The following is a 27,838-nucleotide window of genomic DNA, read 5'->3' on the forward strand; positions in this document are numbered from 1 at the left end:
TTAGAGATTGCGCAGGGAAGGCATTGGGAGAGCGGGCTGGAGGAGGGAGAGAGGGAGAGGGAGAGAGAGGGAGGCAGAGAGAGAGAGAGAGAGAAAAGCCCAGGCAACAGTGGAGCGTTTGACTGATGCCTTTCAACAGGAGCAGTCTAGCTTGTCAAATCGCCGGCTGCAAAATGAATTGGCATATCTATTCAGCCTGCTGTGAGATGTCATGCAACACAGTTTCATATTCCTAGATAAGGCACGATAAAGCAATTGCCAGAGTGACACCGAGTGTGGCTTTCACTGGTAATATTCTGTCTGCTTGCTGCGGATCAGGACAAGTGGAGATTCTCTCAGGATGAAGGGCTTAGGCTGGCTGGCAAGAAAGGGGGTCTAAGGCGAACCTCCGAGGAGGAGGAGGAGGAGGGGGGACGGCGGTGGTGATGGGGGGTGCCTTCGGAGGCCAAAACTCTTTCCCTCTTTCCATCATGAAGTTTTGAGGTCGCGGAAGAGGTCGGCGGGGTGTGAGAGTTCGCCACGCACTGCCCCTGTCTCCCCCTTCTGCACTGTTAATCCGCTCAGAAATGACGGCGAGGTCCTGCAAGACTCCTTCTCGGACACCTTCCTCCTGAAGGAACACCTTTCCTGGGAGTGAGGGGGGATACCGCACGGCCTCCTTGAAGGATACTGGGGTTTTTCTCAAGAGAACAATTGAGCTCTGCTTGTACAGGCCTCAAAGGTACTTTTGTGCGATGCTCTGCTTTTCGATTCTGCTTTTAAGATCTTCTTCTCTTTCTGTCTTCACACCACAACTGGGCAGCAGAAGTACCCAGACAGCCTTCCCTTCTCCTGCATAACACCCCCCTTGTACCCCGAGGTCTTCAATTTGTACTGCTTCTGCAGGGTTTGTCCTTTCAATGTTGTTTGCTTGCTGAAGTGGTTTGTAATACCGCTGGAACATCACTTTAGCTCCTCCAAACTCGGGCCTGTTCCACTCCCTCTCTGATCATCCAGCCAGCCCACCCCTCCCAGTTCAAACAGAAAGCCTGCTTCAGGCCTGACAGCTACATAAGGCATATGTGTTTTAATTTAGAATGGAGCTCTTTCAATGCACCTTATTCAACGTAAGATATCAGTGATTTCCTCCAGCATTTCTGAAGCATATTAACGATTTCACAATGTGCAGTAGCCAGAGTGCCATGGAAATGCAGTGCTGGAATTAAGTTCGCGAAAGCAAACCGAGAGTTAGCCTTTTGCAGCTGTTGGAGAGTGTGAGTTCAGTATCACTGCAGTTGTTCAGCATAGGTATGTGATCATTCATCTGCCCAATGACACAGATGGCTCAGGACATTCTGTCGAGTGTGTTAGCTCATAATTGGCAGTGCTTATGAGACCTCCTATAGCAGCTCGGAACAAACCTCCACTTTATTACACAAACTGCCAAGATTACTCTATTGTGCTGTGGATTTTGTGCTGTAAATAAACTGGCAGAATGTGAACGTGTCAGGAAAAGCTGTAACACAAGTCTAGCCTGTAGCCTGGAGGGACAGCTTGTTTTCATTTCTAAATTCCTAAATAGGATTCCAGGCGTAGGCCTCACCACAGCCTCTGTGAAGCCTGTTTGTTTACACCTGCTTAGAAAGCATCTGCTGCTCATCACCGCAGCCCTGTCTTCACTGTCCTATCACTCTGTCCTCGTAATGAGCTTCTCTCTCCTTTGCCTGCTCTCTGGCTCCTTCCTTTTCCTCCCCTCTCCAGCTTATAATCTGTTTACCCACCATCTTTTCCCCGCTGCGGCAGGTCTCTCCGCCTTTGCTGCTTTTGCCCAGGTTTGTCGTCGGCCTCCTCCGTCTGACCCTTCTCCTTCCTCCCTTTCTCCCTTCACCCCCAATTTCTGCGCCCTCCTCTCTACTTCACCCGCTCTCTCTCCTTCTCCTCAGCCCTCTCTCTTTCCCTGCTGCCAGCCTCTCTCTCCCTTTCCCCTCTGCTCTGTTCTGACTTTGCCCCATTAGTTTAGTGACCAGTGGGCTGTGACAGTCTCCAGTAATGGTGTTCCCATATGAATCGGGGACTTTTTCCATTAGCGCTTCTAATATTCTGACACCTAACACAGCCCGCTATTACATTCATACACTGATCACCGGCTGGAAATTACATCGCCGCGACCAGCAGAATGGAGGAAACTGTGGCGGTATAATCAGACCGCGCCATGCACTGTCACTCCTGTCACAAACACAAGCTGCGGCAGGCGTTCACATGGGGCTGTACTCCTCGGTGTGTGTGTGTGCTGCACGCCAAATACATAAAGACATACAGCACACGATGGCTTGCACACGACGTTGCAGGAGTGTGCGTGAGAGTGCGGAATATGGGGGTGGAAAGGGCTATCTGTAGCTCTTTCAGGAAGATCAGGGAGAAAGACAAGGACTGTCTCCAATTAAATTGCGCTGGTGGGGCCCAAGTGTAGCCCTTCTTTTAAAAAAAAAGTACAGGTTGATTAGAAATAACATATTTAGGGTGGGCATCGCTCCGCTCCATCGGGATGAGAAACGGTTTTGTTTTTCAAAGAAGGTACTGTAGGTGAAAAGAGCACTCCGGTTTATGTGTGTCATCATCACACTGTGGGACCTGAGTAGCAAGCAGCTAATTTCTTCACTTGTCCTTCTCAATGTCACTGTGACATTTTCCCACTGAACTACGGGAAGGATCTCCCTATTTTATTAAAGACTAAAATAACTGCTTTTTCTAAGTGGATAGATCCTGCCCAGAGTGATCTAAATCCACAGAGACAGAAGGTGTAGTTAAATGTCCTTAACCAACTGCCACAACTTTATATTTTACTGTACATCTAGAGATAAAAATGTGTTAGCAAGGAGAGGCGTTATGCCAAACACATTCACAGGCATAAAATTAAATATTCAGCGTATTAAATAACTTAGGTACAGTCACTTTAATGAAATAACTAGTTCTGAAGACAACTATTTCATTCTGACTAATTGTAAGAAGAATCATAAAATAGTTTCAGAAACCTAAAGGGAAAACTGTGCTTCAGCTACTTAAAAATAAAGTGTTGAAGTGTTAGCCCAGCTAAGGAACCCAGCTATGCCCTTCCCAGTATAGATAAATTAACACTTCTGCTCTGACGTAGTAGGTGAGGACACTATCTGTCTGAAAGATTGTAATTATTACAACATCAGTCCTGAAGCAAAACATGTTAGCAAGGAATGAACAGTGAAGCAGAAACCAGTGGCTATATGTGGAAGTTTAAATGTACGTGTATTTAAAACTGATAACTAAAGGAATGTACCTGGATGGGACACTCCTGGGAAAGCTAAGGCTGCTGCTGGAAAAGGTGTTAGTGGGACCAGTAGGGGGCGCTCATCCTGCGGTCTGTGTGGGTCCTGATGCCTATGTATAGTGATGAGGATACAATACTGTGAAAAAAGAGGCCGTCCTTCAGATGAGATTGAAAACCGAGAAGCTGACCCTCTGTGGTCATTAACAATCCCAGGGCGTTTCTCAAGAAGAGTTGGTCTGTTACCCTGGTGTCCTGGCCAAATTTCCCAGTGGCCTTCAAATAATCCCCATCTCTGAACTGGCTTCTGTTCTCTTTCCCACTGAGAGCTGGTGTGCCGTCACAGTGTGGGGCTGCACACTGGTGGTGGTGGTGGTGGAGGGGAGTCCCCATTACCTGTAAAGCGCTTTGAGTGGAGTGTCCAGAAAGGTGCTATATAAGTGTATGGAATCACTATTATTACCAATACCAATAATCCCAATGACCAATAATAAGACAGTTAGATAGGCTTCACAGCCGAAACGTTGTGTTTTCTCTCTTCAGCGTGGAATAAACCTCTTACTTGTTCCTTGGCAGACTACGCGTGCTGACCCAGCTCCCCACCTGAACTTCTACAGTTAGATAGCCTCCTCTCATTAGTAGCCTTTCTCGTGTTCTTGCAGAGGCGGATCAGATGGTGTAAAGGAAGTACAAGAGCCACACAGCGGCTGAAAGGAAGCTGTGCGTTCCCTGGCCAGCCCTCAGCAGTAGCTCTGGGGCACAGGAGAAGGGGAGAGGAAGAGTGCAACTCCTCTCCGAGTCACAACGAACACCGCTGCCTGTTACTGAGAGCACTAGCAGGCACCTCTGCCTCTTGTTATTTCCCTGTAATTTCCTGCTGCTGATTATTTTTAGTCCTCTGCTTTTCCCCCCAGAGGGGTCTCTGATTGAATGAAACATGACCCTCAGCTCTAATAAGTGTATTTCAATTACATCTGTCATGGGGTAATAATATAATGATATATCGGGTGATATGAAATCTATGCTAATCATGTTGCATTATTATTGCTTTATGTTACAGCAGGAGAGAATGTACAGAGGGCAGGTTTGGGTTTCAAATTTTGTTTCAAACTGAGAATGTCGATTGCAACAACTTAAAATGTTAATCGGATAGACTAACAGTATTTTGTAGTTTGACAGCTGAAGTTGTGCACACTGTCCCTTTTATATTTCATCACTTTTAATTTTCGTGTCATTTTAATTCGTCTTTGTGTTACACAAAAGACATGCCTTTTGATTCTTTGCAAGCGGGCAGAAATGCGTAATATTTCACAACTGTGTACAGGGTTTAGTTGAGTTCCGAAGCTGAAGAGATATAAGAAAGGCAAAAACAAATTAATTAATTATTATCTGTGGCGTAATTTGTAACAGAAATAGAAGTTGGGACACGTGTTTCAAGTGACGGGACCACAACCGTGCGGACCAATGCAGCAGAGGAGCTCGGTGATGCGTCTGTGCAGGGATCGTGTTTCCTCGCAGAAACGCCACTGCTCGCCTGCAGGAGCGCAGCTACTGCCCGGTCCGCGCCAGGGTGCCGTCTCCTTCCTGCGACGGCAGCTTTAAGTCGCTGATAACAGACATAAAATGAAGTGGTCTGGGAGGGTACCCTGTGTTTGAGTATTTTAAAATGGAAGTAAAGGGCGAAATGCAAAAATATGAAAGCGGTGCGGACAGTATTTTCATTTAATTTGTTTAATCTTTTTTCATAACTTGAATTGATGTAGTAGTATGTACCCCTGACGATATTTTTGTTTTGAATTGTTCTATGTACTCTTGTTTGTATTGTAATGTTTGTTCTTTTGTTAAGCATAAATAAAAATTACAAAAAAAAAACCCTTTAAGTCGCTGGCTGGCTGGCGTTGTTCTCGTTTCAGAGCCTTGCGCGACTCTGTCAGGACCGTGCGTTCAACACAACCGTTCAGGAAACCGTTGTGTTGAAATGTGTAAAATATCATCATTTTGCACCTGGAAATATCATTTATCAAAGATCTTTATGGTTGCGATGGACTCCAGACCCTTCTGCCGCAATGTCAGTTCAGGAAAACACAAAAGTAGATAATCCCTTTGAAGTATTCGGTAATAACCTATTAATAATAACAACATGGCACGTTTTATTTAATTTAATTGTGTTCATTGAATCTCGACTACTCTGCAGTTCAATTTAACAATTCATTTACTGATGAATACTTTATATTCTGAAGACTGGGAGATATAGGGAAGTAGTTCACAAGGATAGGCTCTGTACTGCTGCTCCAACTTTCCCTCTTTGGAACTTTTTTCAGACACAATCCTTGGACTCCACTTGTGGAAAAAGGCTGTGATCACAACAGCATTAGAGGCAGCAGATGATTGGCTCAACACCAAGCGTCAGATGTCAGAGAGCATGATGGGAAGTGGAGTTCTTGTTTGGTATTCATTCATTATTTTTACAATATTGGTGACCTTTGCTGAACGGCTCTACTGCAGTTAATTTTTTTTTAATTCTAAGAGAAACCATCCATAACTCGCAGATTTTTTAAAATTGTTTGGCAAAAACTGTGTAACTTTTGAATCTAACGGTTGTGGTCCCGAAGATGAATTTTGATTGGGAAAGAGTTTTTCTGCCATAAGGCGAGAATTTCATGGAATTTCACTGCTGTCCTAAGTGATAGTTAGCCCTCAAAAAAACGCAGCTAAACTGATCAGCCTCTACTGTATAACCAAGGCCGAATGTTTCAACAAAATAAGAGTTTGTGTCAGAAGAGAAGTATCGTCATGAAAGTTGTATTCTAAATATTTAGAACGCTTGTCTAGAACGAAAAAGTGACATAGGTATAGCAGATGCAACAGGAGAAACCTAGTGACTGACTATGAGGACTTTTTGCTCCTCGGTTTAAATATCACAGCCCTGTTCTGATGCAAGCACAATGAAAAATATTCTGTCTTCAAATGAGTCTTTCTAAATGATCCGAGGAGTAATGGAGACGCTGGAAATGAAGAAAGGGAGCAGGAAGGCTCCCCGTTAAGCAGGACGGAAAGAGAGGGAAGAGACCAAGCAGAAAATGAAAGAGAGAGAGAGATAAATGGAAATGGCAAGCAGAGAATAAGACAAAGAACAAGGTGAGCAGAGGGCTTGTCACAGTAGGACGAGGCCGGAAGGAATAAACTGCATGAGAGAAGAAGAACTCGGCAGATTGGATTGGTAGGGAAGAGAAAACAATCAGTTAAAAGCAGATTTATTAGCATCCATATTGTTTCGCCGTGTTCTCAGTGCGCCCAGTAAAGTGGGGACCCTCACCTCGCAGTCCGTACACCAGCCACCTCCTTTCCCTCAGTACCCAGACACACCTGGCCGGGCCCCTGGGGTTCGAACACAGGCAACCGGCGAAATAGGGCCATTTTAAAAGCTGCTGCAGCAAGAAACCAGCCTTTTCTGTTGCAAAAGTTAAAAGAAAACGCAACGTACGCTGTTGGCCGACAGAAAACCTGTCTTGCGACGGCGGCGATAAGTCAGACCTGCACCTGACTGGGCTGCGTCCCGGAAGCAAGGGGGAGCCTTTAAGACCATGGAGGAGACGTCTGGGGGGGGTAGATGGGAGGCTGGGGGGAGGGAACAGTTGTGGGGGAAGTCGGCGGAGTCAGCCGAGGGCGAGCGGCGGAGATCAGGTGTGCGCCGGCCCCCGTGCTCCCCTCGTCTGCGTGCAGACGTGGCGCAGGGTGAGGGCGTGCGGGGGTGCTGGTGGGAAGGCAGCCCCAGCAGCCTGCCAGCCAGCGCCAGTCACTTCGCACTGCTCCCCATTCATCAAGGCGGCACAGGCCACTGGCCAAGCGAGGCCTGCTATCATTACACCTCTCACAATGCGATCCATACCACTAACCCTGCCTTCATTCGCCAGGATTAATAATATCTCTTTCAACCTTCACACTGTGATAAATAGGCAAGAGGAGAACAAAAGGAGTGAGAGAGAGAGAGAGGGGGAGAGGGGGGAAAGTGAGAGTTTGAGAGACACACAGCCGCAGAACTTTCAGAAGACAAACCAGGGCCTTGAACACAACAGTCAGGGGGAAAGGCAATGGTTTCTTTTTGATTTGTTCTCATTAAGGCCTAATCCAAGGAGGACAGCAAAAAAAAACAAAACAAATAATTGCCACATTGAACTTGAAATCTGAGATCCAGTTGTCATGATAGATGGAGGATATAAACTCCTCATGGTGGCACAGTGGTTAGCATCCTCAACCTTGTAGAGCTGGGGCTCTGGGTTCTTCCTGGGCAGCTGTCTGTGTGGAGTTTGTGTGTTCTCCCCATGTTGGCCTGTAGGATTTCCTCCAGGTGCTCTGGTTTCCTCCAAAGACATACTGATAGGATAATTAGATCCTGGGAAAACTGGCTGTGGTGTGAGTGTCTGTGTGTTTGTGTCAGTGTGTACCCTGTGATGGACTGGTGTCCTGCCCAGCTGTATCTTGCCTTGTGGCTGCTGTTTGCTGAGTCAGGCACAGGCTCCTCTGTGGCCCTCTATTGAATAAAGAGGCTAGAAAATGAATGGCTGGATCCCTTACAAAGGGGGCAATACATTTATGATTAAGTCCCCTTTTCAATCAGCTACCGCCGATTCCGGTCCTTGGGTCAAACTCAAAGAAACAGAGAACAACCCTGGGCTTTGTTTCTTCTTCAATATGTCACCTCTGCAGAAGTTGCGATCTGTTTTCCTGCCGTGGGCTAGCTAACAAGTCATCCGTCCTCTCTGGCTGAAACCTGCTGTTACTTCGGTCAAGCAAAAACCCGCAAGGCAAGACGGTCCGTTCTGCAGTCCTGGGATCCAAACTCTGCCAGTAGCGCTTGCGGCCGAGGGCTTCTGTGAAGACGCAAGTCTGCTGCTAAAGCCGTCTAAGAAGCTTATCGTGCAACACAGACCCCTGCCTGTCTGAGGTGGTAAAGTAACAAAACAAATAGAACAGAAAGCACACAAAGAGAAAGGGACAACATAGAGAACAAAAGGACATCAGGAACTGATGAAAGTTCGTTAAAGAACACAGCAGTGCCTTTGGCCCACTTTGCTTCAATTCCTGCTTTCCTTTCTCCCCCTGCTTGATTTAAGAGATCTTCTCCCAGCTTTGACAGTAAGGTATTTCTATCCTCCAGATTATAACTCACTCGCTGTGATTATTCAACTCCAAAGCCCTGGCCCCAACTGCATTTAGCCCAAACATAATATCCTTCATGCATACATTATCCATCTCCCTTATTATCTGGAATCATTTCGGAATTAAATTTCAGCCCTCTAATATTGGCTCGGAGAGCCGGCTGCTTTATAGGGTAGTCAAAGGTTAAAATACCAATCAAAATAACCCCGCCGATGCAGCCAGACATTTTAATATTCCGAAAGCTGGTAATTGTAAAAGGACGTAATATTTTTTTTTTTTCCCCGCTGATTACCCCAAAGGCAACACATGTTAACATGGCAGGGGAAGAAAGGGAGAGGGCAGGGAGGTTCGGACGTTGGGGATCATTACCTGCTGGGAAGGATTGGGGGGTGCAGCAAGGTGGGTCAAGCTAAGACTCTGACAATTCAATTACTTCTCCTTCCCTCTTCCTCCTCACCACCTGAGACCCAATATTGGTCTTCTTCGCCCCAGATCACAGCTGCAGGAAGGTGGGGGGACAAAAAAATTCCATTACAGAGATGTGGAACTGGCGGAGTGCTCTTGCTCATGGTGCCTCAGTTCTTCAGAAATCCTCCTCCTTTTGTCTGAGATTCAAGGTGACAAAGAAAGATTCTTCAAGCACTTCTAGTTACGTTACCCAGTGAGCTCCTTTTACTAGAATACAACTCTTTTGGTTCAGATTTATTTAGCATTGAACATAGGGTTGACACAGTGGTGTGGTGGCTAGTGCTTCTGCCTCATGGCTTTCGGGTCCTAGAATCAAATCTGCTCTGGGCTCCTTCTGTGTGGAGTTTGCACGTTCCATCCTGCGTGACATTTCCCCAGACATCCCAGAAAGATGCTGCCTGGTTTAATCTGATATTCCTAAATCGTTCCTGCATGTGTGCTCCCCCTTGTGCCCTCTGCTTCCCGGACAGGCTCTGGGCTTCCACAACCTTTCCCAGGAATAAGCAGCTTTCCGAAGTCTGACGTGAAAGGAGACGACATTCATAAACAGACGACACTAGAGGTGATTAAAGAAAAATCCACCCCAATATGATAACGATTGAACCACTTATGCATTTATTTAGGTTAAAAGATGGTTCAATACATTCAATTAAAGAGCAGTTACTTCGAATTACGCCAGCTTCCTTGAGGAATATGTAGCAGTATATGTAGCAGAATGTGATGTGGACGAATTCCAAATCTCTATAGATAAAAAATATTAAAATTGTGCTACAAAGACTATTCTGGCATTTGATTAGAAAACATAAGATTCGAAATCTGAGTGGGAATCTGACAGGCTTTCAGCCAGTGATGGGCGCACTGGTATGAATTGAATCGCACACTCATGCAGAGAACACCACAGGCATGCACGTCCTCACACCCCACTGCGGGTCCCAGCAAGGCCATTTCGAACAAGAACTCCGTACCGCTCTGTCAGGTGTGGCCACACATGGAAAACAGGTCTGACCAGGGAGGTTCAGCCTGCAGCTCCTCAGTCCACAACTATATATAATTGTGCTACAACAAGCTCCTTCGTTATTCGTTATTGTTAACTAAAAGGACTAATACAGCAATGAAAGAGCTGGTTGAGTATCCCTGAGTTAGACTTAAAGAATTGTTAATAAAGGGATTGTTTTATTTGATTGGTCATTAGGATTGGAAAACATCACTGTAACCTACTGTATGTGTCACAGCATTGCATCCTCAGAAAAATCCTTTTAAAAGGAGACAAATGAGACGAGACAGCACTTTGCTGTTGAAGTTCTTTTTTTTCAAATGGGAAACAACGTAAGTGCACTCTCAGCCCTCTGTTCTGTCATCCATTTAATTACAGCTTTGGTTAATTACCCACACCATTAGTTTATTGGTTTTATGTATTTGTTGACTATTAGGTTTAAAGTCAAAGTTAAAGTCCATCCAGGAGATATTTAATTACTCTAATAACCACAACCACAGCTGCAGCTCAGCCACTTGTTACTCTCTCTCAGTCCAGCCCCAGGGGAGAGCAGCCTGTCCTGTGTGCTAAATGTCCCGGAATTCCTCACGCAGGAGAAGGCAAGTGCATTTGAGGATATGATTCCACACTCACCACTTAAGAACCGTAATGTCCATGAAATAGCATCCTTTCCAACCATTTTATCCAACACAGAGTTGTGGGGGAGCCCCAGCCTATCCCAGCAAGCAACAGGAGAGGAAGGCCTTGTGATTAAGTACACTTGACACAACATAACATATCATACCATACCACCCCATCAAGGATAGAAAGCAATTAGCACATAAAACTTGTCATTGAATTAGTCTGATGAAGGCATCAATAATAATAATAATAATAATAATAATAATAATAATAATAATAATAATAATAATAATAATAATAATAATAATAACATCAATAGCTCTTCTCAGTGGGGAGGAGAGCAGAGTGATGAAGCCAGTTCGGAGAGGGGGGTTATTAGGAGGCCATGACTGGAAAAGGCCAGGGGGAAACCTGGACAGGACAACAGGATAAAAGTTGTTACAAAGCACTTGTTGATAGGAAAAACAACAAGAGCCATGGGTTATGAAATGTTTGCACTATAATGTTCCATTCAACTAGTTGAAAGTTATGAGGGATCTCTGACCATTACATGTTTTGAATGAGTAATATCAATATTGTGCGAACAGAAAGATCCCAGAATAGACTATAATGCTGGACTCTATATTACGATACAGCAAATACCAAACTCTATCATCAGACACATATCTGCAACTATATAGGTCTATTAGATACAAAAAAGACATTGTGTGCTGTGCTTGCAGTGAGGTTCTTCAACACGCATGTATACAGTACATGCTGTGACCTTTGGGCACCTGCTTATTCTTAACCCACCAGCGTGGAGGTGTTACTCACAGTGACTTTCTCATCAGGTGGATTGTCCTTCCCCACAGAGGTGGGGATCGGCAGAGTGTTAATATATCAATGCTGTAAAAGCTAAATTGGCTCATGGTCAGCTCCAGGTGAGAATCAAACCAGCTCGTGTTAAATTACAAAAGCATGAAGGGGCTCAGCGCCCTGCAGGGGACAGAGATAATGTTCCTTTACATATGGCGTTACCAGCCAAGATTCAAGTCTCAGCAGCCGTGAAGGAAATGCGGGGTTTTGCCATCCGTCAGCAGAGCAAGAGCCTGAAACACTCTGCTGCAGCTGTTCACACCAGGGAGGGGCCTGTTCAGACTAGGTTGCTGCTGTAAGTGGTGTTGGTGGTCCAGTAGGTGGTGCTCTTCCCCATAAGCCAAACCAGTGCCCCAGAATCTTGACCAGGGACGATTTCATAGCCCTTTCTGTAAGAGAAGGGGCATTAACACCGGTATTCTGGCTGCATTCTATTCAGCTTCCACAATCTGGCCTCCCTGAAGTTCTCCTTTAATTCAATTGATGAAGCAGTTTTGGACTCTTCTCCTTGACATGCTGAGCGCTGGGGCTGCTGGAGCATCAGGGTGGAGGAAATGGGTCCCCTGCTATGCATGAAGCACTTCGGGATTCAGGGTCTGCCTGACTCAAATGCCTGCACTAAATGTAATTAATCATTATCATTATAATTATCCCTGAAATCTGCTGTTTTTATCATTGGCTTTTGTAGAGCAGAACATCTTCGGCACCACAAAAACTGTATCCCCAGTTACAGGATATTTGTTACTGGATTGAATTTTGGCTTTAATTGTCATTCTTCATATTAAACTAACAGCTTCTTTTCTGAGCCCTGATCTGTGCTTTCGCCACTAAGCTGAAGAAGAATAAATATTAGATCTCTTAATGTCAAACAGGTGCCTGATGTCTCACTCAGAGTTCTGAGAGTGTTTCAGTTTACCCATATGGAAACCCAAAAGGCTATATCCGAAGCTAACATTTGGGAGAATTAGCCTAGTTTGCTACAGATATCTACTGTGCTTCCACAGCATGCTTTCAAACAGGATACACAGACTCTGCCCAGTGTCAGCACTGTATACTGACAGAAATACTCTGTATCGCTGCAGAATAATGCTGTTTACCTGTTACAAAGGACGAAGAACAGATTACCGTATGTTTTCACCAGGCCAGGAGGTATGGAACAATGTTTAATGAGAACACTTTCCCAGGACAGGACTGTGAGAGGTGGATTTGCACCTTTAGGCGTTAATATTTGTGCAGTGACAAATTGGACAGGTACGCTGTCAGTGTCTGCTGAAACAGCCTCCTAATGCCTCAGGATGACCTCAGAGAACCTACAAGCAGCCATCTGTGTGTCCCTTTACACTTCATTCTGCAAGTGCTCTCTCTCCAGATAAGCAAGTGTCAAGTGTCTTATCAGTCAAGGTAGCGCCTGCTATCTAGCAAGGACACAAAGGGAAGATCCTTACAAAAAGGAGGGAAAAAAAATAGAACGAGAGATTTGTGTCCAGAACTGATTGGGGAGCGGGCAAAGGGTTGAAAAAAGAAAGAGAAAGACGTAAAAAAAAAATAACTCATTTCAATGCAAATAGGATCGGGCTATTAATGTGCCGCGGAAAACAGCGTTCGTCTTTTTTGTTGCCGCTAACAAAAGTACCTTTTTGAGATTAATCCACTGCTTGAAGTAATCAGGAGCCCGCACTCCTAAGTGCTGGCATTGTCCTGGCAGCCAAAGAGGAAAGGAATAATGCAGGTTGATTCTATTACCGCCACACTCAACAATACAAAACCCCGTGTTTTATTAAGCGGCTTTCAGAGCCTGTGTCAACGGGAAGGACTGTGTGGTGAAGAGATTAGGGCCCTTCCACTCAATTCGCCTTCGCTCTGTGGAGCCAGGCACCTCACCTTAAACCTGAGAGAAAGCCACGCGCACTGCTTTCGCCATTGAACCCCCCGCCGGGCTATTTAAAACCTCATTGTCCAGCCATCGTGCTCAATTTTACCCAACGATCCAATTTCCCTGCATTCACTCGCGCGCTGCAGTGTTGCAGTGCACTGGACTTTCGTCTGCATGCAGAGAATGTATGCAGGTGTCGTGACTTTCTTTGCCAATGGGGCACTCTTCTGTTGCTTTTAAAGCAAAAAAAAAAATTTCTGGCAAAAACTAACACCCGCCGCCAGCAACATCAGAGGGCAGCTGCGAAAACAACACGGGAAACAGGGAAAGCTTTGGGGCAGCAGGTAATCAGAAACAAAGACAGGCTCTCAGGAAGGAGGCGTTCTTCGTTGCCCGGGGAACGGAGAGGACCTGAAAACCACAGTGATGTACGAGGGGCTGTGGCCGCAGATAGGCAGGATCAATCCATTACTCCACTCACTGATAACCACTCTTAAAACCATCTACCTCCAGATTAGTGCGCTGATGACTATTTAAAGAGGCTGATAAAAACAGGCCGTTTGCAACTAACAGGTTTCATTCCCCGATAAAGCCACATTCCTCACATGGTTTGTGTTGTGTGGAAGTCACACCTGATTTGAAGCTGAAGAACAGAGCAACGTCAATGATCTACAGCACAATTTGTACCGCTGCCTATTTACATGCAGAATACTAGTTCATGCCCTCCGGCTATTGTGCTGTGTTAAAGAAATATAGGAACAGATTATCTAATTGTCATACCAAACCTTCACATAAGAATACAAGAAGGCTTTCAAATAAGAGGAGGCCCATTTAGCTCATTTTACTCATTTAGTACTTAGTAGCTAATCGATTAAAGGACTCCTCTAGTGGTGTATCAAAAGAAGCCTGTAGTTTCGGATTCAACAAAATGTCTTAAGTGTAACGTTGACCACACATTCAGCCCATCTCTAGAAAACAAGAGAAGACAAAAGAGAGTGCAAGATTTCAAAAACGAAAATTTAAGGGAAAAAAAAACATGGACGCTTTGCCCATGACCTCCAGTCACTCCGCTGATAAGAACAGTTCTACAATTAGAGGAAAATGTCACCAGAAAGATATAAAGACCTTGTTGTGTCAACTACCTGTTGATAACTCAGACTGTGCAGATAGCCCTCTGTGACCTGTTTTATCAGACAGAGTTGGCACTGAAGGACGCAGCAAAGGCTGAGAGGAGAACAGGGGTAAAAATGTTAAACCCTGTGAGTTCTTATTTCTTATTTCTCATTCTTTTTTTCTGCTCTTATTTCCCTGTGTGTGAGGCCAGATTAATGAAAGTTAAGAAGCCCATTTGGCACACACCCTGGAGTAATTTTTAATTCTCATCAATTATCACCCAGAGTGAAGTTCTTTACATATCCTTCCCAGTCGAATTCCTATTTGTCAGCTGCTGTTCCTGATGCCAATTTCCCTGCGTAACCTTGAGTCAAGTTAGATGGAGATACAAATGACTAAAACATTGTAGCCATACTTAATTTTGAAACTGGCTGTATTTTGCTTTCAAAGTCATGCTGGCTTCTGTGGTGTGAACTGTGGCATCATGTCAGGGGCAGAAAAGGAATCTTAAACACATTATTCATTAATGATTTATATAGGGGTGGACAGAAAAAAAACTTGTAAAGATCTCAAGATCTGCAACTTGACATAAAGGAAAAATGTTTATTACGGGATGTTACTAATACTTAGCAAAAACAGTAGACCCTGAGCATCTTCCTCTTCTGATTTAAAGTGTGCCTTTGAAAACACAGTTCTTTTTGTAGAAGAAAAGTAATAAAGAACTAAAGACTTGATAATCGGTACTCTAAAATTTGTAATACCTTTTTCCAAAAGCACGTATTGTCTGCGTTCTTTGGCTTTACCTTATTATAATTGACTTGCTTAAATGCAGTCTCCTTTTGTGACCATTCATCAAATTTCCGTCCATTTAAAGAAAAGATTAATCATCATTTATTAATATGAGCCCAAGTAAACGGAACAGAATTTATAAGAGAGGAGGGAGGAAACTTCTGCAATGTCAAAACAGACCATAAAATTTCCTATTCAGAGAGAACAAGGTGAAAACAGGAAGACCCCTGTCAGGCCATAACACTGAGAAACACAAGACAGGAAGCTGGCAAAGACAGTGAGGACCTGCTCCTTTTGAAAACATATTCAAATCATCAAAAGAAATTTATCACTTAGAACTGCAATTGTCAGCAAAGTTATTGTAACTGAAAAGTTGTCAGGAAAATGACAGCACATTTTTGTAGCAATAGCACTGATGATTTATTCATATGAAATAGATACATTCATTAACTAATTCATTCAGTGAAATATTAATATTTGTCCTCAAGAGGGCTGACAAATAGAGGCTCTACTATAAGTCAGTAGGCCACCTACTGGAAGGAGACCACCCTTGGAATCACTACAAGTTGTATATTTTTGACACGGGCTTTGCACCAGGTTGCAAAATTCCTCATGGAATCCTGTCTAATTCCTCTCCTAGTAAAAATCTTTGCTGGTTCATTCATCTCTGAGCCCTAGATGTCTGTTGTCGCAACTCATCACACCAAAGTACAACGGGCTCAAGTCTGATGAACAGGACATCCACAGCATCACTGTAAGGATATTGTTGTGACTAGAGTAGCACACAGGAAGGACAGCAGGTTGAGGTCCCAGGACATTTAGCAGTGTAGCTCCACGCACTCGGGCCACCATCAGCCACTACAAGTGGAGATCTGGAGTGACTAGACACTCCTGCCCACGGCCTCCCCATCCAGAATGATGCTCTCTCAGATCATGGCCACTTATTTGAAACCCTTATTGTCATTGTTTCATTACCATCACCTTTCCTGGTTAGATAGTGCTGGCTGTGGACACCTATCAACCTTGGACACTATATAGCCTCCTTAATACCATAGTCACAAAGGCATTGTTCTCTTAATACACAGGGCACATTTGTTTCTTTTATGTATTTTTTCTTGATTCTCAGCAAGCTTGACTTTTATAATTACCTCATCACCAGTGCCCAATCAGCTCTCTCACTTAACAGTTGAGAGATTATTGATATTGATTAAATGCTACAAGCATTTAGCAACTATCTAAAATCCATATACTGTACTTTATTTTGTTAAAAACATGTTGCACATGCATAGATAAGGGTGTTGAATTTATTTCAATGATCAGTATATCATGATAATAGCATTAGTGCTTTATACAGTATATATGATTGGGTTAGCCTATCTATAAGTTAACAAATTCCACACTATGCAAAACTTACTATGTTCCCAGTAAAGATGGACGTACTTTAATAGTGGGATGTTTTAACTATGCAGTAAGATAGAGCAGCATTTATCTTTATTTTGTAATTCAATAATCATTTCTACTCATGGATGATATCTGCAATGGTCACACTTTAGATTGTTGTAAAAACAATTGTAAGTTGTAAAAATAAAAGCTTACTAGACATTCTATCAATCATCAATTCACTATAAACTGAGGGGTATGTAACTGATTATAACCTCATTAGTAACATGTTAATAGACTGTTTATAGGCAGTTATAACTAGGAACTAAGCTCGAGTGGAACAGATATTCAACTATTCTGCAGTGCTGGTGTTAGGCTATGGATGGTATAAACATAACTGTGTATCTATAGATCCTTAGTTAGTTAGACCCTTATTGATAAAACCTAAAAGTGTTATCTCTGCAATTTTACCATAACACTCCTAGTTTATTATATTGGCCATCTTAAAAAAACAACACTTGCATATTTTTCATGGGGACTTCAAGAGCAGTCAATTAGAGACTCCAGTATGAGCAGTATTACATCCTACAATGCGCATCATGATATGCATTATATCACAACACAAGCTTATTACTATTCCTGGAAGCAGCAGCTGAGCCCTTATTGCTGGTTTTCCAGCTTCAGGAATACAAAAAAAAAACTAAATAAAGATGAAAAAAGGCAGCTGCGTGGACAGTGAAGGAGAACCAGCAGGCATGGAGCTGTGCCTTTCTGCAGTCAGAGCTCTCCAGGGCCCTGGCCAATTCCTATGAAAATGTAAGTGTGTTCCAGTTAATTGGCTGACCCCTGAGGTCAAGCAAGTGACTCTCTCGCTCATCTATAAATATTGTATGAGCTTGTCAAAGTTGTACTGTCACCCTGTCATCCAATCCCATCCAGCAGCCAGCTAGACACCCGCCCTGAGCACAGCAGCTCAGAACCCACAGCACACATGGTGTTGAGGCACAACCCCACCACACACAGCCACACAATCAGCTTTCTCCAGACTGCAGGATGTTGCAGCACGGCTGCTCAGTCAGTTATCACCAGTCCTCTGCATTCTTTTTCTTCGGATCTTTCTTTTAAAGCAGTAGAATGACATATTACGACCCGCTGGGTTATCTGAAAACCCATTTCCATTTTTTTTTGTGTATTGTGATGCATAGTGATTTTTTTTATTCAAAACACGAATAGTTTGCATGATATGGTATTGGCAGGACTCCCGTGCCACTAAGAGAGATGCAAACTCTGCCGTTAATGTCCCTGCTTTGATGCTGTGGACATTCAGCCTTGTTTGAAATGCCAATGAGGCAGTCCAAATTTTAGGGTCCCCCAACTTCCTTTTTGGTAGCACCAGTAAACGTGCTGCTCCACGGAGGTACAAGTGTCTCCGTGTCTCTCGAGCTCCTATTGCACACTTTCAGCAGTAAGGCTTTTTCCACTTGTGTCTATCTAAGCACAGTCAGCCTCTACAATTCGCTCACACTATGGGAAACTAATGGGCTGGGTGCTCTGAAATGTCACTGTCAGTTTAACCTTTGGATGTCTACTGAAGCAAGGTTAGAAGGTGAGGTTGTCTTTCCCCCACACTTTTCCACCCTGGACCTACAGCACGGATTTCTCATGTCTGGGGGCGCACCCCAGTTGAGGGGCTGATGACAGGGCATGTCTCTTAACAGAAGGAGATGGAGCCAGGTGTCACTTTCCTGTGTTTGTGTCTGCGTCTCCGCAGGCAGGCCCTGGTTGCCTCTCTCCCTCTCCCTCTCTCTCTCCTTATTTCTCTCTCTCTCCTCTCTCTGTTGCAAGCGCTGGGGAGATGGCAAGACCCATGCTAATCACTGGTGACACATCATTGAGGAGAGCAGGCTGTTTGCAGTCAGCAGTGCGTTTTGTTAATAATTATTTTAAGAGTGTCACGTCACTGTCATCCTCTCCGCTAACAAAGAGACAGGCTGCCTGCAGGGGAGGAGAGACGCTGCCAGAGAAGGGAGCTCTCTGCCTGTCACTAAACCTCACTGTTAGCCACTTTGCTGCTAAGCATTTCAGCATGGGCAGGGGGGCTAGGAGCAGCATGAGCAGCATGTAGGAGCTTGGGTTTTTCTCTCTCTTTCAAAACAAGGGTGACTTTTTATTTCTGTGGAGGACACTCCTTAGAGTACAGCTGGCAAAGTGATATAATTTATTTACAGCAATACTGCACATACTTTGCATTTTTCTGCTCCCCAACAAATAAACTGCAAACTTCATGCTACTCAAGGAGAAGGATCAATATTAGGAAGTCTCTCAGATTCTTTCATTCTTTCCTTTCAAAACAGGATTGAAGGTCATTAATAAAACAGCCCCAGTAATGTCTGTTTCAGTCCACAGCACATAGCGTCTGCACCGCCTGTCTCTGCCGTATTAACCCCTTTCTGAACCTGCAGAGATAATATATGCATTAGGGCTGCACTACAATTGTAATGCAGATTTTACAATTCTGATTTTTTTTCCCGAGCATCAACGTTGATTTCTATGGGCAAAGGCGTACCAACAATGACAGCCGTGTGAAGATGTCACTGAACACAGTGAAAATCTACTAGATTAAGGATCATGCCGTGGGACAGAGGGGGCAAAGACAGAAGGAAATGTTTCCTGAGTCTGGAACTCCCTAGTGAACAGAGGGCGATGCCACCAAAGTGGAGCTACTGTACCTCACTCTTATACTATGTAGCTTGGCAGCCATTTGCCAATCTGCTGCACATTTTCGGGAGTCACAGTGTGATCACACACCATAACATTAATTGTGCAAAATAAAATAAATAAACCATATATGGCAACAGGTGGCTCCGTGTGTCACGGCTCTTGACAGAAAGCACAAGGCTTAATGGAACTCAACATCTGTACCTTCAATAATGCTGTCATTTAATACATCTTTTTATATAATGAAATATATCTGATTGTTGCATTAGGTTCACAACAATATAGGGCTGCACAAATTTAAAATAGCCCCTCTGAATTAACATAATCTATAATACAATGTTCTCTGTGGACCTGCTGACTCAAAATCAGCAGTTCTCACAATTGCACAATGTATGATATTGCAGGCTATACTTCAAGTCTATCTGGTGAAGCTGAAAACAGTTGTATTAATCTTATTTTTCTGAATTTTAATTGAATTTAAATAAGTATTTACCACTATCCTACATTTCTTCATTTATATTCTCCGTGTTATATGAGAAATGTAACATTGGTTTGTACGGTACATTTACCTTAGCGCGGCAAAAATGTTTTGAATTCTTACTGTGTGTACCTGTGCTGAAAGTTATGTAATTTTCATTTAAAACAAACCATAGTCCAGCACACTACAGGCACACAGAAACTTGAACTCAGCCACAGAGATATGGGATAAATAACTACAAAGAGCAGGAAAGTGGATTTTTTTCTCTTTTTAGGGGGAAAGATATCAGGGCTGGAGGGAGGAAGCAATCAATGATTTAAACAATAATGCAGCCCTCTGTATTCCCTGTCACACTCCTGATTTCTGCCTGCTTTAGGGACTGTCACACACTGTCACCACCAGACAGCTCATCTCCTGCGCGCTGCTACTCCATCTTGCTGCTGTCTGGGCCTCCCTCCCGCATGCTGCACACTCTCTAACTGCAGTTACACACTCCCTTTCTCCACGTTAATACACTGTCTCCTACCTCCTCTCTCCCCCGCCTAACTGCTGAACAAGACTTCACTCTTCATGTACTCCCTGTGACTCGCAGTACTCTCCCTCTCAGCGCTCGCTTGTCTTTCAGGTCTGGGCCCTGTGAATCCTCACGGATGCTTGCGCTCTGCTACACGCGGGCGTGTGTAATTAAACCGAAGAATGCTTACACACACCAGCGCTTGAGAGTATGGCGGTGGTGCCTAGAGATTTCAGTATTTTCAGCTGCAACGGCAAGACGCTATTGAGCAAAGATGAGTTTTTTTTTTAGAGAGCCTTTATCTGGGGACCATTTAGTTCACCCAACAGACCTATAAAAAGAGTTGAAACCAGGCAGTACTGTACAATAGCAGGGGGTCTTGTGAGATGCGTGCCACAAAGCTCAGAGGAGGCAGGCCCCCTTGAGAGCCCACTTTCCACAGGTCCACACTAGGATTGAACAGCCCTTTCCCTGAAATCTGTTCACCCACCATCTGATAAATCGCCAACATAAAGGAAAAGAAGCATCATCCAAACGTAACACATGGAACTTACCTGTCATCTTACCAATAACCTTAATCTTCGGCATTTTCTTCATCATCATTTTGATTAATCGTGAGGGGATTTTGCACATAAACGGGAATTGTTCTAGAGGGCAGCAGGAGATGGAAAATGACAACTCGGCCAGCTGAGATCTCGCAATGTGTGCTATAAAGGCAATGGGTAACTCACATGCCTGTTTAAAAAGCACAAATTAAATCTACAGCTGTGTGTTGTTTTTCAAAATTAGCCAAGCGCTTTCAAATGTGGCTGTTCGTGATGGGTACAAACGTGATTAGTCATCCCAGATTGGCTCACTTAGTAGTACGGTCACCAAAACTTCAAATACATTTAAATAATGACACCATGAAATGCCAACTAGCTGTCAGTGACAGGCCAAGATCTGGTCAACACTAGGGACAGTACAAATGTCATGCTGGATTTCCTGTCAGGCCTCCCACCCCCCAACAGATACAGCTAAAAATAATCAATAGTTCAATAAACTCTTCCATGTGTCAAGGCAGCGCTAGACAATGTTATTCCAATGAAGCAGTAATCACAGCACCATCACTCAAGACATAGCACTCTGGGCAGTGGACCTGAGGTCAAAGGGCAGGAGGTAGAGGTCACATCATACCTGCAGGGTTTGCTGCACTGTGTTCTCACCATCCACCATGTCCCACATGATCCCTGTGAACCGTTTCAATCAAACACAAACAGCAAGAGGGAAGCTCATTGAACTGTATTAAATTAAGAACAAGGTGATTTGGTCTCAGGTTACAGCTCTCAGTCCAGCCGGTGTTACATGCTGTGCTTGTGGATGTTGGTGCAAAGGCACATCCTTTGCTTTCTATGTGCAGAAGGCAAAGACCAGGCTCCACACCAATGCATTCCTGTAGCTCAAGAGGTGCTGATATAAACACACATTACCCTTTTGGAGTAAGGAAGTCACTGAATTAAATTAGAGATTAGTAAAACATGGTGGATTTGTGATGGTACTGACTGCAACACAACTCGTCACCTATACTTTTATGTGGCATCAAAAGCACAGGATTTGCAAAGCTTGAAGCAAGAATCTCAGTACAATCCAAAGTGCCTTTATCCTCTAACTGCTGCAGCTGCCCCATCAGCCCAAAAGGGGTCGCTAATGACTGTGCACTATATGCATATGACATGGCACCCTTGCTCTCAAAGAGATTAAAACCAGCAATTAAACTCTAATTATGTTTAATGACTCTCTGGAACTTCATGTACTAATTTAGTTTTCAGTTTGCACAGAAAATGAGTTCTCCTCCCCCTTTAATAAGATGATATACCTGTTAGGAAGAAATTCCTATTTCAGGGAGTTAATCTACCTTAAGGTGCTTGTGTTATTTACTTTTTTTAATTTTAGCAGGTCTAATTAGCAACTGAGGGAGAATGTTAAAGGACTGTGTTAATAATGTCTGGCACAGTTTTACACATGTGGAAAGCTAATATTAAACTACGATTTAATTTACCAAGGCCAATACATTTACAGACTTTGCTATTGCTTTTTTAAACAGTATACTGTATAAGGAAGACTCAAAACTAACAGCTCCTGTAAGCACAGCCAGTCCTGCATTAATTTCACTGCCTGTTTTTTGAGTGGTTTACATCAACCAACGCTGTGTGAAACTCCAGGAGTGGTGATTTCCAGTGGATGATAACAGCTAACTGAAGTCTGACTTTAAAGATGTCCAAAATGTTGTACGGATTTTTAAAAGAACTTCCTAGGTGCACTTCTGACAACCCATTTTTTACCCAAGATTCAACTGTGATAGTTTGGAAACTCAAATTACAGTAAGTTGAAGCATTCTTTCACTACAGATAGACATTCCCTCTATGATACTTGGTTTAATTCTTCTTTCAGCACGGAATTAAAGCATTTAGTTAGAGCCCCGTTATCCAGCAGACACCACAGAATGCAGTTACCTTCAGAAACATATTCTTTCAGATCAACATGGATAGCCTTAGTTTTAATTGTTTTCGTTTTCTATTTAGATCTTTGCTATACATTCCCAAATGAGGAAATGAAAATCCTTGCTCAGACACAGTTTTATTTCTGAATACACATTCCTTTAGGTACCTACATTTTATAAACAGAGAACAGAAGTGGAATCTATGTGGAAGTGCAGGAAACATTTCTTTACTTAGGGCATTGTGGAAGAATGGAAAAGATAGCTTTTCATGTTTGTTGAAGCTGATATTCTGGCTTCTTTCATGAAACAGCTGGATGAGATTCTTGAATCTCAATGAACAACTTACCGAATGGGCTTGTTGGTCTTAACAATGTATTTTTGTTCTTATGTTCTTAGAGTTCTCTTACACAGTCAGATTGCAACTAGCAAGACCTGTTGCGATTAATAATTTGCATTCAGATCCAAAGGCTGATTAGTTTCTTTCCTCTCAGAAGAAGGACATCAGCATTCATCCAATCTACGATACCTGCACTAGGTGTTTGTAAATGTTAATCAACATCTGCCCCAGAAGTGATCCATCTGGCATTTCTATGGTGAAGAGGTAACTTTCATCCACATATATTGTTACAACAACAATAACAAAACTACCCAGGAAAGCTCTTGCAGGCTGCAGTGTTGAGAACTGTGATTATCTGTGGCTTCACCATGATGAAAAAAATAATACAAGTAATACGAGTAATTGAGAAAACACTGCACTTTGATCTGTCGTTAAATTTCCTATATACGTTCATTAAACGCCAGCCCCAAACCCCAGTTGATCTTATGTGACAGTTACTGTTTTTCCATTTTGCTCATTAATATAGGCTATAGGCTAAGCTCTTCTTTAACATGAAAGAAAACATAAAGATCTTCCCGCGCTTTCAGAGGCTGCAGTGCCCTGCATATCTCAGGTCTGGACCAGCGCATCCCTGGTTTAAAAAACTGCCAAGATGAAAAGCAAATTCCCAGCCTCCTCCGACGATCACATTTTGCCATCCTGAATGGCCACTAATAACTTCTGTGTCAACATCAAGGCCTTTTCTCTTCTTCAGCCCGTCTTATCTGGACACCATCACTGAGAGCACAATGGCAGGGTGCTGATAAGAGCTGTGCTGTGACACTGGACAGGCAGATAATCACAGTCTGCTTTCAGACCTCAACAATGGAGCCTAATAAACCCGGCCATTGAAAATGACAGAGCCCAGGAACAGGCTGAGGGCCGCTTCATTTCCATATTTGGGTATTTGTCCATTTCATAATACCGCCGATCTACAGTCCCGGACCAACCCTGAAGCACTCAGCTGATTCCTTCCACAATGAGCTGAAACCTGGAATGGTGTTGCTCTGGTGTCTGTTGATAACCTTTTCCACAAAGGTTGCTCTGAAGTCAAGAATAATAGCTGCTTTTCCGGTTTGCTTTTATCACTCAGTGATTTTACTAATTGTATGATTTTTTTTTCCGATTTTTTTTCTGGGAAAAATGAACACGGATTTAGTTGAAACAATAGGACAAATCTAATTTTTAAAAGAACAGTGTGGACATGTAACCAGTTCATATTTTGTCTCAAGTATTAAATGTATTGAATGCTGTCCAGTCTATTGTTTAATAATTGTCCCTTCCTACAGTGTAAGAGCAGGCTTTTAGTCCCTGCAACATTGGGATCATGGTGAGATGCTATTGTATGAGTTCTCTAAGATCTGTGTGCAAGGTCACACAAAGCACTTTGACACTGGCAGACTGCAGATTCAGACTGTCAGCGTGGTTGGCCAGAGGCAACTGACAAGCGATCTACCAAAGTGCAACGACATCAGGTTGACAGTCTTGATGTGGAGCTTCTTGAATGAGCTCTGCTCTCTTTCTCTCTTTCCTCTTCCAGCCTCCATCGATCGTGTCTCTACAGAGGTGCACGAAACTCTCTTTTAAGGATAGGATGTCAGGAAGCGTTTTTTCAGGACCCTATGCAGACGGCCCAATCCGGAGGGGAGTGAGTGAGACAAACACGGGGAAAAAAAGAACTAGGATCGAAGCTGGAAGAACAGAGGGGCGTGTCCAAGGTGCGCCGGTGCTCGGGGGGGGCATGGTCCAGGCAAACAAGTCTGAAGGGTGTTCATAGGGAAATCCATGTGAAGGCAGATGTCCAGAACCGGGTGGTCCATCCGTGACGAAGACGAGACAGAGTTAAAAGCCGGAGCGGGATCTGGCGAAGGGTCTGGGGAATGGGGCCGGGCGCTCCCAGCCCGAGACCCAGATGGTCAGGACGCCGTTGCGAAGCCTGTGCAGTCGAGCCTCTCCTGGACTCGCTGGTGGGCGGGCTTCCGGTCATCCATCTTCCAAAGCTGAGCCTGGATTGGTAGGAGCGTCTGGCTTCTAAAGGGGAGACTGGAACAGGAGGCAGGTGCAGGAAATCAGAGGTAAACTAGGAAGGGCTGGAGCGTCCTTAAGAGGAGGGGTTTACGATCGTGACATAGGAGGCAATTCAAGAATAGATTGGGAAAATAAATCCAATCAGATTGTGACAGAAGTGTCACGGTTGGAATTTCAGAGGGGGGTGCAACAATATTTTGGTTCTTGCTGGCAGGGCAGGAGTGAGAACATGCTTAGTTGGTCGTGAGCAGCACACAGCAGGAACATGGCAGAAATTTAGTTCTCCTTTCCCCAGGGGACTGACACGGGAAGATGCAAGAAGAAGAAACCTTTACAGATGCTCAATTTTGCCAGTCAGTCATATCTTTCCCACAAGACAACAAAAAGCCCCAAGACCTCTCCAGAGACCAGAAAGATCCTGACGTCTCCTGTCTCAACAGAATGATAGATCACAGGCAGCAGGAAAGACAGACTGCACACCACTGAAGTACTTAAACATGGATCTCTCACCTGCATGCACAAGGGGTAGATGTGTGGGTGACAGACAGGCTATACATAGGTGTGAAATATGGATTTGATCTCCATGGTCTTTTCATTGAGCTTTAAAACTGGAAATTCAATTATCTCCAAAGGCAGGGCAAAAATCCGATCACAACATTAATTTTTCTCATTAACAGCTAACAGATGAACACAGTGCTAATACTTATACTCAAAAGAATAGTATCCAAATCCATTGGTCTATGTTCAACACAAACTGAATATTCATTTGGAGCTGCTTATTATGTGAGCTGTAATTAAAACTCGAGGATTTTCTCACACTTCATATTCTTTAACACGTGAACAGAAAGAGGAAAAAGGAAGAGGGAAGGTTCAACTAGGGGGATATTTCTTGGCGTTTATTTAAAGGAGACCTGCATATGAAAAAAACAAATAACTTTTTGCATTTGTTTTATAATAATTTCAGAATAAATCAAATTTCTGTATACAGTGCCCTCCGGATTTATTCATTCCCCCCAGTGAAATATGAATTTTGTCGATTAAAATGTATGCTTTGCTAGAAGGTCCAGTGGCCGCCTGGTCTGAGCCTCCTGGCGGAGACACAGGAGTTTGGCTAAAATGTCCCGGTACATGTTGAAGATGATGATTTCCACAATCCTGACAAGGCCACTGGGGACCAAGCAGCTCAAAATAATAACAGTCCCCCACTTACCTGCCACAATGGGCACGAGTGACTTTTCGTGAGCTTCACCTTTTTCACTCTGAACATAGCTGTAATCAGCAGGCCCAGCCTGTGGTTTACTCAGACATAGCTTGGCCAATTCGAGTTGCCTCTTTTTGTGGGTTGCCTTCTCCATAGACACCTGGACATAAACAAACCTGTTTGTGATGGAGGACTGTGGATATTCAATTGCTTCACAGCCCATGGGGGCAAGATATGCTTGTGTCCTCTTCTTGGTATGGTTGACACTATGCCCGAAGCCTTAACTTTCCTACAGAGCAGGAAATTGAGCTTTTTGTGGATTCATTTAAGTTCATCTTCCAACAGCTTGACCATTGGCAATCTTCAGAGAGCCCTCTGACCTTAACCATGATGATGCATGCTATGTCTTCTGTGTGTTACCTCCTTTTATATCCCAGGGAAACAGGAGGCCTTTGAAGTTCTCTACAGAGATCCATAGGCTTTTACTGTTCTCCAAAGAACAGAATGTTACTGTAGATTTGTCACTGCTGAATTTTGTTTAAAGGTATACAGAGAGGTGTGAATGAATGTGACGCATGAGTTTTTTGTATTTTGGTTTATTATTCACTGTGAATGTGACTTTGCTGTGTGCAATGCAATAATGACTGGAGTATAATGGTTGTAGAATTTATTGAACAAGACACTGTATTCAAAATGGAAGTCATTCTGTTCTAGGTTTTCAGTTTTTAATATGTCTGGAGGAAATTAGACATTACATTTACTGGGAGAACACACACATCCCTTCTGAGATGAGACTTCAAAAACACTACATAAAAGACTTTCCTGCGGGATTCCCACGGAGAAAAAGTGCATTTATGCCAATATAAGAGTATTTTCAGTATTTTCAACCGTAAGAAAAATGCAACTGTACCTTGGGTGGTCACTCGAGTGGATCTTTGCAAATTGAAAAAATATATAAAGAAAAAGAAAAACATTGAGAACAAAACAAAAGACATTATCCCAACTAAGCTCGAGAGGTGATACATCAAAACTAAAAGCAGGAATGAAAATGTTCTGTTCTCGGTTCGTTGCACATCACGTGTAACAACTCCCAAAAACACTCCGAACGCCAGGTCGAACATTATTGTGTACAATATGAACGCAGGACAATTCCAATCTCATTCGTGTTTAAAAGGCCAATATTTCTTCATTGCTCTATATTTTAGCATGAACCCTAAATTACGCAGATCACAGCGGTTATGCAAATGACACCGTTAAGGCATTGTCAGAGTGAGAGGACTGGGCATCATTGCCATTTCATTTTGCAGAAAGCAAGCGCAACTAAGCAGCGTCATTCTTTATTTCGTGTTTTTTTTTTGTTCAGTCGAAATCTTAACGAGCAATTTTTATAAATTTTTAATACCTTGTGAGAAATTACTTTAACGCGTCTCGGATCGTTTATCGACATTGGGGATAAAAAATAATAGAATAAGATCTGCGCCTTGCTTGGCTTTATCTCTCAACTGATGTCGAGT

The 27,838-nt window shown here is 43.5% G+C and overlaps 1 protein-coding gene across 1 annotated transcript; it reads right to left on the reverse strand.

The window, feature by feature from the left end:
• Positions 1-26,390, reverse strand: LOC107078340 (ERI1 exoribonuclease 3). The gene is given in 5 exon segments (XM_069194425.1): positions 1-36; positions 13,009-13,125; positions 21,417-21,475; positions 25,633-25,747; positions 26,334-26,390. Coding segments are annotated over 5 exon segments (384 nt in total).
• Between the last annotated feature and the right edge of the window lie 1,448 nt (positions 26,391-27,838).

The sequence above is a fragment of the Lepisosteus oculatus genome, chromosome 9 (assembly GCF_040954835.1).
Source record: "Lepisosteus oculatus isolate fLepOcu1 chromosome 9, fLepOcu1.hap2, whole genome shotgun sequence".
NCBI lineage: Eukaryota > Metazoa > Chordata > Actinopteri > Semionotiformes > Lepisosteidae > Lepisosteus > Lepisosteus oculatus.